Source organism: Corella eumyota, chromosome 6 (genome assembly GCF_963082875.1).
Source record: "Corella eumyota chromosome 6, kaCorEumy4.1, whole genome shotgun sequence".
Taxonomy (NCBI): domain Eukaryota; kingdom Metazoa; phylum Chordata; class Ascidiacea; order Phlebobranchia; family Corellidae; genus Corella; species Corella eumyota.
Window position 1 is genome coordinate 12,571,516 of NC_137495.1, and position 12,901 is coordinate 12,584,416.

At 30.6% G+C, this 12,901-nt stretch overlaps 1 protein-coding gene across 1 annotated transcript; it reads right to left on the reverse strand.

Moving 5' to 3' along the window:
• Positions 1 to 9,318: 9,318 nt before the first annotated feature.
• LOC145755865 (ATP-dependent DNA helicase Pif1-like) lies at positions 9,319 to 10,961 on the reverse strand. The gene is made up of 2 exons (XM_082572099.1): positions 10,118 to 10,961; positions 9,319 to 9,974 (listed from the first exon to the last, which is right to left on the reverse strand). Exons 1-2 carry the CDS (start codon positions 10,959 to 10,961, stop codon positions 9,319 to 9,321), a joined length of 1,500 nt encoding a protein of 499 aa, XP_082428225.1.
• Positions 10,962 to 12,901: the final 1,940 nt, after the last annotated feature.

Genomic DNA, 12,901 nt, shown 5'->3' on the forward strand with positions numbered 1-12,901 from the left:
ATCCTCGATGCGGGAAAGTCGAACAAGTGTCCCAAACATAGAGTAACAATAGTTAGTTCAACCCAGTCTCAAATTGCCTGTGGTATTTTTAAATATTATAAATAATAATTGTCCGATAATTATGCTGCTGATTAAGTGCTGGCTCAACAGAAATTTATATTGTTTATAACACCTTACTCAAGGGCGCTACAGCATGAGAGTAAGGGGGATTGAATCCACGACCTTATGGTGGTGTACCAAGTGTTCTTACTACTACACCACGCTGTCGGTCTACTCGGCATATAATTGTCTGCTTTTGTTCTTTTTATTATTGACAGCATAATATTTTGTAGAAACTGGTCACATGTGCTCGTATTTATAGCGAAGATGACAACTTTAACAAATCGATTCTTTTGCGCCATCTTGCGACTAAAGTAATCAAGTCTCTTATTCCACCAGAGGCGCTACATACTCGAATGTACGTTGAAAAAGTGACTTGGTGTCACATGATCGCGGCCACAAAAATGCAGGTAAACAAAACTTAGTTGTTCACTGCTTTAATATTGGGTTGGTGTGCAAAAGGTTTCTAGTTCTAGCACCACCACAGCCGTATATAGCTCAGATTGTAACTAATATGTCTCAGCATGATCTTACTGAAAGATTAGGTTTAAAGTTTAGGGAAAAATATTGGTTTATGTTCAATTTAAGTTTATTAATTTCAAAGAAGTTAACTTGTACTCTGACTATAACTTATATTGTACAGGAGTCACCTTCTTTGGTTGGGGAAAACACTTACTTTCTGTGTGACGAAACCCCAGAATTATCTTACCTGAGATTTAACTTGAAATTTTAGAAGCATTTGGGTTTCACCATCCACAAGAGGGAGCCAGTGTTGCCGTTTTGGTTGTTTATCCTCATTTCAACGTTGGTTGTTTGGTGTTGTCAGGTGCTGGGTTGGTTTGGGATCAAAAAAGAGGTAAATATTTAGTTTATTGAGTAATTTTTAGCTGGGTTACTGTCATAAAGGTTTTACTTAAAAACATATTCGCAAAAACGCCATTTTACCATAAACATCGACCTAAATTTTGGTTAAATGTTGTGGTCCAAAACTTATCCCTTTGAAATAAACCTCATACCTATTTGGATAATACTTTGGTAACGAGGGTCAGAATGTTAAGTTATTGCAAGTGTTAAACATTTATTTCATGTATAATACTTTTAATGACAACAATTTTGTGATTTTTAGCCCAATATTAAACCAAACATGGCCAAGTTGTTCTGCACAAGATTCACCGTCTCCAATCAAAAGTTTGTGGAACATTTTGGCTACAAACCAAAGTATAGTTGGCCTGAATGTTAAATATAATGAAGGAATATGTGAACAAGATTGTAAATGAAGTAGAAAATAATAACTTGAAAAAAATAGATTAATTTATATTTATGTGATTCAATTTTGTTGGTATGTTTGTATTCGAATTTTGTTGTAAAATAAAATAAAGACAACGTGCAATAAACTTAAAGTTTTGAGTCGAGGATAAATTATATAGATATGTTTTGCCAGTTATGACGTTGGTCGAGAATACAATATCGTAAAACGTCCTAAAACAGTATCGTAAAACGTCCTAAGAAAAAACAGATATTGAAATTTATTTAATTAGAAAGTTAATACATTTTTTATTGTTTTAAATATGTTGATTTTGTTACATTACTTAAATTTTATAAAATAATAAAAAGTGCTACCAATTTAAATATTTAACATAGGAATGCGTCACAAAACGGTTACCACTTTTAAAAACAACGCTATTTATGTAAAACGTCCTCAGAGGAACCTTTGAAGGTTAAACTGCCAAAGTTAGGAATCAACAAGAATGGACAGAAAATTTAATGTCATAAGCTAATGTTAAAATATTAAGTATTTTTTATTTAAGTTTGAGTATTGCTACTGTAGCGAATTTGTTAATTTTAAGAACTGTCTTAAGTCGTTGGTTGTTTACAAGAATTTAAAATTCCGGCTAATTCTTACGGAAATAAACTCTGAATTTAAGTTAAGTCGAAATCAATATTTATTGGGTGGCGTCCGTTCAGCAGAACGAAATTGCTTAACTGTTTTTGAAAACGAACATTTGCACTTAATAAAAACGGATATAAATCGTTGAAAAAATAATTTAATACCAGAAAAATGAGATTAGAGTTTCCAGGTAAAAAGAGTTAAAGTTCAATAAACAAGTTAAAGTTAAAATCATTCGAAACTTATTATTAAAATAGGGAGGAAAAATACATCAAAGTTTGTCAGCAAATAAATAACAATTCCATTTTAAATTAACATCAAAAAAATTTTTGTTTATGAAATTTAAAGTTAGCTTATGCGGATTTATCCAAAATAAGCTACAACACACCACAGTTTAATATATCTGTAACCTGTCTATCAGGAAAAAAAATTTAAATTGTAAAAAAAAGACATTCTAAAAACTAACATATGTATTTATCGTAACAATTTATCAAAACTCATATATAAACAGTATATACTTTTATTTTTTTACGCTGACATTATACTTTCCCACATCGAGGATAAAGATATATACAAAAAATAAAAAAAAATAAAAAAAACATGAAATTTCAGTTTTTGCAGGCTGAATCTTATTGCTAAATCTTCTGATCTCCCTGACAAAACCAAAAAAAAAACAAAAGTGTCTGGAAAAAAGGAAAATTTTGACACATTTTACTTACAATAAAAATAAAATTCTATTGCTGTTGGTAGTAGTTACAGTGTAAAAAAAAATTGAAAAAATAACTACATTTCATATAAACCAGTATGGCTCTAGTAGGAAAGTAAATTGGATGTTATAAAGGGACTAACCGAAATAAACCTACCTAAAGAAAGACTGTCCCAGAATGGCCTTTTAAAAGTATTTCACATTAACTAGTGAAAGTTTACATATATATATGGAATAAGTGAAAATAAATGTTTAAAATAATTTAAGAATAACAGAAAAAGCAAGGAGATAAATTTTAAAAAAAATGAATGTAATATTAAAGTGATGTAATGTAGTCTAAATCCTTTTTTATTTATCTTTTAGGGAATCCACTTTAAATCCCCTTTAAACATCTGCTTGTTTTAGTGAAATGATTTTCTGTGTTTTCGAATTTTTTAAACTTTTATCATGGAAGAAACTGTTGAATCAAATGATCCAGAGTTGCTAGACAACAGTAATCCAGAGTTGCCAAATCTTAATGATCTAGGGTTGCCAATTAATAATGATCCAGAGTTGCCAGATGTTAATGATCCAGAGTTGCCAGATGTTAATGTTCCAGAGCAGCCAGATGTTAATGATCCAGAGTTGCCAGATGTTAATGATCCAGAGTTGCCAGATGTTAATGTTTCAGAGCAGCCAGATGTTAATGATCCAGAGCAGCCAGATGTTAATGATCAAGAGCCAGGTTTCAGTTTCCAGGTATTTTATTTAAAAAAAAATTCTTTTTAGTTTAAACTTTAAATTTAGTAAGTGGGTTTAGAACCTAAATACTAGGAATGTGCCAAATTGTAAAAAGCTCGGCTCGTACGAGCATCTTAATTTTAAAAAAGCTCGGCCGAGCAATACGAGCTTTTGAATAGCGAAAATAAATACCTAAGTGACCTTTCGATACGTAACGCAAAATGTATGCCCGAAAAAAATACATAAATTTTTGTTGTGGACACGATTTTTTACAAGTTTTTTTTTTAATTATTTGAATTAAATGTTATATCGCTGCAAGCTTGCTATAGATAAATAATTTAAGATTATATTGCTTTATTTAAAGAAGCGATTTAAAATCGTTAAAACGTGCAGTGAAACGCCGAACAAAGTTTACTGGTTTTAAGAAAATTGAAATAGACTGAACTTGGGTTAGTGTTGTACTTTGTATTAAAATGCAAAAATTTACTTAAGCTTACGTAAATTCACATGAAGAAATGTAAGCATTTCGACATGTTCAGGAGTTAACCGGTTACGAAGCGGGCTAGTAATAGCGCCCGCTGTACTAAAAAGTCTTTCAATAAAAACCCTTGTTGGCGGCGTGACAACAATTGAATAACACTGTCATATCTCGTGTGATATAATAAAACCATAGAGATACTAATATGTATATATTAGTATATTTATCGGTAAACCGATGAATTTTCGCAGTGTGAATTATAACACTATTGTATTTAAAAAGTTATAACACTGCACGGCGTTTGATTTGCATTATAATTTACCAAAAAAAAAATTAATTTAGTTGATAATGCTCGGATAATTTAACGTGAAAGCTTGGCAAAAACCGAGCCATAAAAAAATGCCTAGGCTCGTACACGAGTACGAGCCCGAGCACTCGGCTCGACACATCCCTACTAAATACATTTTAAAAATGTTTAACCTCTTTACATAAAACTATTAAATAAACATTGATCTTGTGGTGATCATCGTATATATACCAGAAGTTTTGGACAGTGTTTAACCCGGGAAGTTTGGGTCGTATTGCCAAAGTGTAATACCATATTTTATTAATATTTAAAAAAAAATTGTTTAATCTATAAATAAGTTTTGATCTATATATGCTGGTTTTTAAAATATATAAATTTACTTTGATTTACGCCTCAAAATCAAAATTTAAGGAAAAAAGACCGGTGCTTTCAGTAAAAATTTGCAACTAATTGTTTTTAGCTTGCAAAATTTTTAGACTGCGCTTCTTAGTGTCAACCTAAGTAATGCTAGCGGGCTTTTTTTTTTTCAAAGTGCTAGTTTTTATTTCCGATCTAAACTTAAAAAACTTATATATTTCTTTATTTTAACAACCGATCAAAACTTTTATATGCATTGTATTTTTTGCAAAATTTTATTTTAATATTGATAAAATATAGTCTTACATTTACACTATAAATCAACTTTATATTCAATTATTTAAATTTTGTAGTCGAAAAGTGCTTGTCTTTAATTTAAAATTTATAGAATTTTAAAAAATTGAGGAAAAATTCGAATTTTAAAGACACTTTGTGCATTATCTAAATCATTTTTAAAAACAACTTGTACAATAAATTATTGTTTTAAAAGTGGTGTATATAAACATGAAAAATATTATCTTTTTTATTATAAACTTTAAAGGTTGTAAATAATGTTGTGTATTATATAATATTACATCAGTAAAACTACCTGTGTAAAATATAAAACTTTTATTTACTCATCTTCTAAATTATATATTCTTTTTAACAATTTAGGCGGTCATAAATACAGTGATTTTTAGTACAAATGTCTACGAGATCAAAATTACTGATTTACTCATTTTAAAACGTTATGTTTATTTAATTTTTTTCTAATATTTATTTTGCAGCCCTTGCGAGGAGGACCAGTTAGTGTAAATGTTTCTGGCGGCGATTTTGCTGAAATTTCAAAGAATTTGCCTCCAAGTAAGTTGTTTATTATTTTTATATGATTGGGTTTGCCTAATTATAAAAACCAGACCAAGTCTATTTATAGACTAATTTATTTATAGACTTAACAAAACATTATTTTATGCAACGTATAAGCAATGCAAATTTTATTAATAATATTAAATTAATTTTATTATAGATGCTGTGGTACATTTACATATCCCACAAGTCAACGTAATTCGTGATTTTCATCAAAACGAGATCACTCAAAACATCACTCACCATAAGCAATATGGAGGAGCATTCATGCCTGGGGCTTCAATATACGATTCTACATTTCCTCAAACAGGTATTTTTTTTTGAAAATTGCATTTTTGATCTGATAGGAGAGTTAAAAAAACTGTGCTAGTAAATTATTAACCTTATATTGTTAAATTATGTTTGATTTTTATAAATTTATTCAATAATCAGAATTAAAAGATGATGGCTTATATAATAATGATGTACAAAATTTTTTTTTAATTTTTTTTGTATATATCTTTATCCTCGATGTGGGAAAGTTGAATGCGCGACTTAAACATAGAGTAACATAAGTTACCCCGACCCAGTCTCGAGTTAGCAGTTTGGGATATTATAGAGACTATAATTGCCCGGTAATTATGCTGCTGATTAAGTGCTGGCTCAGCAGGAGTTCATACCGTTTATAGCGCCTTACTCAAGGGCGCTACAGCATGAGATCAGTGGGGATTGAACCCACGACCTCATGTGTGGTGAAGCAAGAGTTCTTACCACTACACCACGCTGCCGGTTCAAAAAATACTACATTACTAAAATACTACATTAAATATGTAAATGGGGTTGTGTATAATAGTTTAAGCAAATATAAAACGATTAAAATATAAACGAAGTGTTAACTGTTATACTGTCTTTTAGATAGGTAAAAAATAACCCAAGAAATTTAAGTTGTTTGTGATGCAAAATTTAATGATACTTACAATCAGGACTGTTAGAATGTGCAGTTAGAGTCAGTTAATTTCCTTTTACAATGTCTGGCTTTATTTTAAAATGGCAACATGGTGTACTGGTCAAAACACTTCCTACACTACATGAGGTCCTGGTTTCGGTCCTCGATGTTCTCATGCTGTAGCGCTGTTAAGTAAGGGGCTATAAACGGTATGAACTTCTGCTAAGCCAGCACTTAATCAGCAGCTTAATTATCAGGCAATCATAATCTATAATATTTCAATCTCGCGCATTCGACCTTCCCACATTAAAAATAAAGATGTTTACAAAAACAAATTGTAATTGATTTTTACTTTCAACACAACATTAGGGTTTTCCCAACTTATTTTTAAATTATAAAGTTTTTTTATTATGAATCATAGTCTAAAAATAAACTCTATATTAACCCAATTTTGTTTACATTAAAGGTTCCACTTCAAATGAAAATAAACAGCAAAGGAACTCCGCTTTAAATCAGGTTTGAATTTTAAAGTTATTAATAAAATGTTGGGGTCACGTATGTTGTCCGGTTCTAGACAAAACATAATTACACTACGGCTATCCTGAATTCTCTCATCTGATTTACGATGCTGGAGAATTCTTACATATAGAGAATGGTTCATCAGAATTCTTTGCTATGGTTAACGGAATGTTGTTTTCTCTTCGTTGGCTACTAATTAGCAACAAACGTACTGCCTAATTTGAGACTTAATCGAACTTACATCTGTTTAATTAAACTATATTACACTAGAATGTAGTTATTTATAGTGGATGTATATTATTATAGCATTTTATGTTAAATAGTTACACTTTTACAAGTAGAAAGAACACATGTACATTCAACACAAAATGTAATTACACTACAGCCCTTCTAAATTCTTTCCTACTGAATACAGTTTGAGAGTATTCTCTCTTAAGGTAAACGGCACTTTGTTTTTTCTAGAGCCGGACAAACTATGTGGTCCAATTGTTGTTATATTTATACTAAAGGACTCAGTTTAAAAACTGATATTGATTGGGTCATAAGACCTTGTTTAACAATTAATATGACTGTTAATCATTAGAAATGCTTGTAGTTTTTCAAACCAAGTTCTTATTCTTTTTTAGGAACAACCTGAAGAATCACAAACTCCAGATCCACATGGGGTTGATCCAGAACCAAGAAGAAGACAAAATGAAGGTAAGTTTTATTCTTGTTTATTTTATGGAAGTGTTTGTGATATTTTTTAAAGATTCTTGCTTGTCTATGGTCTGTCTATGATAATACAAATATATCATCTGGTCAATAACATCATATAATTCTAAACACTGATTTAGTTTGGGTAAAGTAACTGTAGAATTAGGCTGTAAAGTCAACTTTTAACAATGATTAAATTGTTTAATTGTCACTAATCTTCATTTGAAACTAACTTTTCAGGTTTTAATGTAATTATAAGTGGGCACAGCTAACCTAAAAAGTAACTTTGTTGAATGGTTATTTGTTACACAACATACTAACTTGTTATCACTGCTTAGTTATTGATAACCATTAATGTTAAAATGTAGTTAAAACAAACAAAAAACAACCCTATTTTTAAAAATACATTAATTTAGACCTTAGTTTATGTAAGTTTAAAAATATTTAAAGCTGGCATGGAGGTCAGATAACAACAACCAATTGGCAGTTACATACACTGTTACATTGTTTAAAAAATGGCACTGTTTAAACCCGATAAACGACGATATTTTGCATATACATTCCTCCCCTATCTTAGCATGGTTTATTAGTAAAAAAAATAGATTAATAAACTTATTTAAAAAAAAGTGTAATGCAATGGAGATTAATAAGTTTAATATCAATTTTCAAAGTTAACTTTGTTAATTAACGATTAACAGATTATTGGGATCTTTATGTATATTAAACTAGTGGACCTGCCACACTTCGTGTGGCACTTATGTTGTACAGTTATCTACTAAGACCAGTCCAATTTTACCTTGGCCTATATAAAATATTCTTTTTGGAAACTTGCTCTTATCAGTCCCCCTTATATACTAATAATATTTTTATTATAAAATTTGATTAAAAATAAATTTGCCCTTATTTAAATTTAACGCACAAGTCGTCACTTATCGAACGTGGCCTGCTTTCACCTGGTAAAAGTCTGCTTTAAATAAATTTAAATGTTTAAAAAATGAGGTTTTTGCTATCTTTATTTAAGTAACTATTCAAACCCGAAAGTACTAAAAAAAGATTTTGTTTTAAAAAAGCTCGTTTAAAACCGACTACAATTTAAATGAGATACAGTTAAAACAAAACTAAAGGGGCAATTCTTTAAAAAAAAGTAATTCAAATAGACACCACTTATCATAAATAAAAGTATTTCAATCAGGCATTCGAAATTTCTTGGGTTAGATCCCCTAAAAGTTCTTCCGACATTGAATTTGCTAATTCTTGAGAAAGTACCAGCAAGTTTTCATCTTTGTCTTTAATATCTATTTCCATTTTTTTTTTTTTATTTAAATTTTTTAATTCTTTATTTAATTCAGTGATGATGGCTTGATTTTGATTATACTGAGATGCTATAAATCTTTTAATTGATTCAAATTCTTCCATAACGGTTTGCAAAATTTTGTTTGAAATTTGTCTGCCTGTTTTGTTTTTATTTGTTAAAAACGCAATCATGGCTCTGTTTATATCGAGTTCTAACTTATTCTTTGTTTGATTAATCCTCTGAGGCATTTCTTCCATATTCAACAATATTTTGAATGTAAATTATTTGTTAATTGATTACTTACTAAAAAAAGGATAAACAATATTATTATTATTATTTTCAAAAAAATAAATACCAAATAATTAGGCACTATTTACAATAATTCGTGTCAAATCAAACAGCCCAATTAAAAAGTATTTTACATATTGAAGGTTTATTTATTTATATATTTTCAGCAAAATTGTTTAAAAATTCATTAATCTACTAAATTTCTCGATACACAATGTTTTGTGTTGCTGTTGGGGGAAACCCAGATTTGCTTTTAATGGAAAATTTAATTTTATTTGGGTTACCTACCCTTGAGGCAGCAACAAATACCTGCCCATGCGTAAAAACTGGTTCCTCCAACCAGATACCAACTTTTTTTAATGTTTGACCCTGACTTTTGTTAATAGTCATTGCAAAAGCAACCCTTATTGGGAATTGACGACGTTTCCATTGAAAAGAAAAATCGTGATCTGATGGTTGCAATGTTACTCTAGGTATAAAAACCTCTCTAGCAGCATTTTTCCCTGAAGCAATTTTGGCTATTAATAAATAAGTTTTTTGAACTCCCCGTACGATTAGTTTTGTTCTAATGCATAGACCGTCTTTGGGATTAAGATTTTGTAACAAAATAACCGGCATACCTATTTTTAAATGTAATTGATGTGGTGGTAGTCCACTTATATTTAAAGAATTAAGATATTCTGTTGGAAATCTTGTACAATGATTTACTTCTTCTGTACTGTCTGCACTTGTACAAACAAACATGTTGCCAGGAAATAGATTTGACGCGACGAAGTTTATTTCATCAACTACAGTGTATTTGGGAGCTAAAATTGATCTTTCTGCCATCCAGTTAAGATCATGGCAATGTTCTAAAAAATTTGGATAATCCATTTGATCAGTTGAAGCATTGAATTTTTTATTGTTGTTTTCGTACTATCATCATTTAAAAAGCAAAGCTCAGGGGGTAATTCTATATAATCTGTGTCTTTGAAGTAATTTATATTACCATTACCTAGTCTTAACAGCCAGTTGTCAAATTTAAGTAAAGCACTGCTACTACTATTAAGTAACACTCTCATGTTTTTTGATAATTGGTGTACGCTGATACTTGGCCATAATTTTGATTTTTTAAATGAGGCGTTAATTATTTTTGCATGTGATCCATGTTCAACTACAGAAAGAATTTGTATATCTTGCAATGTGCGATCAAGTGCCTCTAGCAAACTTTTATTTGCCATTGGTGCCTCATCCCATATAATAACCTTTGCCATGTTTATTAGTTTAGCTGTTGAACTTTGTTTTGAAATGCAAAATGTTGAATTTGGATTACAATGTAGAGGACCTTTAAATCTGGAATGAAATGTCCGGCCACCAATAAGCAACGAAGTAGCCATGCCGCTAGAAGCAACAGCTAATGCTATAACTTTGTCTTCCCTGTTAGAGGTGCGAACTGTTGCCAACAAAGCATTAAGCATATATGTTTTTCCTGCACCTCCCCTAGCGTCAACAAAAATAGCGAGAGACTCGTTTTTCTTTAGCGACTGTGATACTTTGCTAACAATTTTGCTTTGTTCTGGAGTAAGAGATTGTGAGCTATTTGAACAATTATTCGCAATTCGAATAAGTGTTTTCCAGTCGTAACTTAACTTCTGTTGAATAATTAACGGAAGTTGCAACTCTGTAATAGTGTTATTAAAAATGTGTGCCTTTGCTCGCTCATCCGGAGTAATAATTGGTAGTTCAAAGTCATATAAATTCTTTCCATAATTGTTAACTCTTTTTTCAAGATCATGCAAGACCAAAACTTTTAAAAAACTTTCAGTAATTTGATCTGATCCATTCTGAAAGTCGTCCATCTAGTATAAATAATGTTTATTGAAAAGTTCTGCAGGGTTTGCAGGGTTACAAAACAACAAAATCGTAACAAAAAGTTCTCTTAATTGCGGACACATATTTGTTTGTTCTGCTTCAGTAAGTAAGTTTTCCCGTTCATTGTCATCCTGTAATACACAAAGCTTTCTACACACATCTTGAAAAGTATCACATTTATAAAAGTTAACTATTTTCAAAGCATCAAATAATGATTTACCCTTCCAATGGCTATGATGCAATAAAACTATTAGGTAAAATACATCCCCTGCGAGTGGGTGGATAGTATATATTCTGCCTATGGTTGAAGAACGATTTTTTCTTTTTGTCCAAACATTTTTGGTATAAGTAAAGTATTCTAGGAAATTGCAGTATGTAATAGAAGTATTAGAATTTATTTTATTCAAAAAACATGACTAATTCTGTAGTTTTTGGCCCTTTTTCAACAGTTTCCTTTTCATTGCCCTCTTAATATATTAGTTGCTGATTTGGTAAATGAACTTGGAGCGCTTGTACAGCAGGAAAACGCTTACTCATGTGAAAAGAAAAAAGTCGCCAACATGCCTCGCTCGACCCAATTGACCGCATATATTGATATTCATCGATTTCGTTTTTTGTGTGTGTCAAGTTTTCTTGTGTTATTTTTACCATCGCTTTATCAGATTCTTTATGAATGTATTTAAAAAGATACTTAACAGCAAGGGAAGAAGAGCAAGATTTAACGTTAATATGGGCTTTATAACGCAAAGTGCAGTATGGATTAAAAGGGACCACCCAGCTATTGTTAATGATTTGCCTTTTGTATTCAACCTGTTGTCCAAATTCTTTGAAGACCGTCTCATATACGAAGGGTAGATTGTATTCTCATTCCAAACTGATTGTTGTATAAACGGTTTCAGAAATCCTTTACTACATGCACCATTTCTCATACACGGCAAATTGGTTCTAATAGAGCCACATGGGCCATGAATCATATTTTGCAAACGTTCAGCTTGTTTTTGCTCACAAGATTCATTAGGAAAAGAATTGGGATCTGGAGGAAGTTCTGCAGAAATTACATTATCGACATCGTCACATATCCTTAATCTATCTTGTTCGAGTATAAGCAAAATGTGACTATGTGAAAGACCTCTTTTTTGAAATTCGATGGTAACACATATCCCAGCTAGAGTCAAAAACTCGAGCCCCAATTAATTGTAGTTATTCCGTAATGGAATGCCCAAAATTTAGAAATCCCTATATATATATAGATGTATTATATTATTGCAAAAAAATACCACCTGTAAGAAACACTATTTTAATCCAATATTATTTACTTTAAAAGGTTCTACTTCTAATGAAAATGTACAACCAAGATCCTCTGCTTCAAATCATGAGGTTGTTCCAGAACCAAGAAGAAGACAAAATGAAGGTAAGTTTAAATCTTGTTTATAATATGGAAGTGTTTTTGGTATATGTTTATCTTTGATATAAGTAGACTGACTTCACAGTCTAATCTTGCATCGAATGTAAATGTCTTTATTAGGTTTGGTAATTTTAATCTGCTTATGTATTAAGTAATAGCAAAAATGACTCATTTTTGCACCAACAAAATAACACTTTAAGATAGATGCAGTTGATATTAAACCTGAGACCTTAGGCAACAACACCTAATAATATAACCACTGGTATGACGTCATAAAGTCCTGTGTTTGATTCCTACTGTTTCCATGTCAAAAAGTTTTTATATAAGATGCTACAAGCAATACTGTAACATATCAATTCAATGCATATATTTTACAATAACAATTTTTCTTTTGTATATATCTTTATTGTTGATGTGGGAAGGTTGACTTTACAACCGAAACAGAGAGTAGCATCAGTTACTCCAACCTAGTCATGAGTTAATAGAGAAATACTATTGCTTGTAATTGCCTAATAATTTATC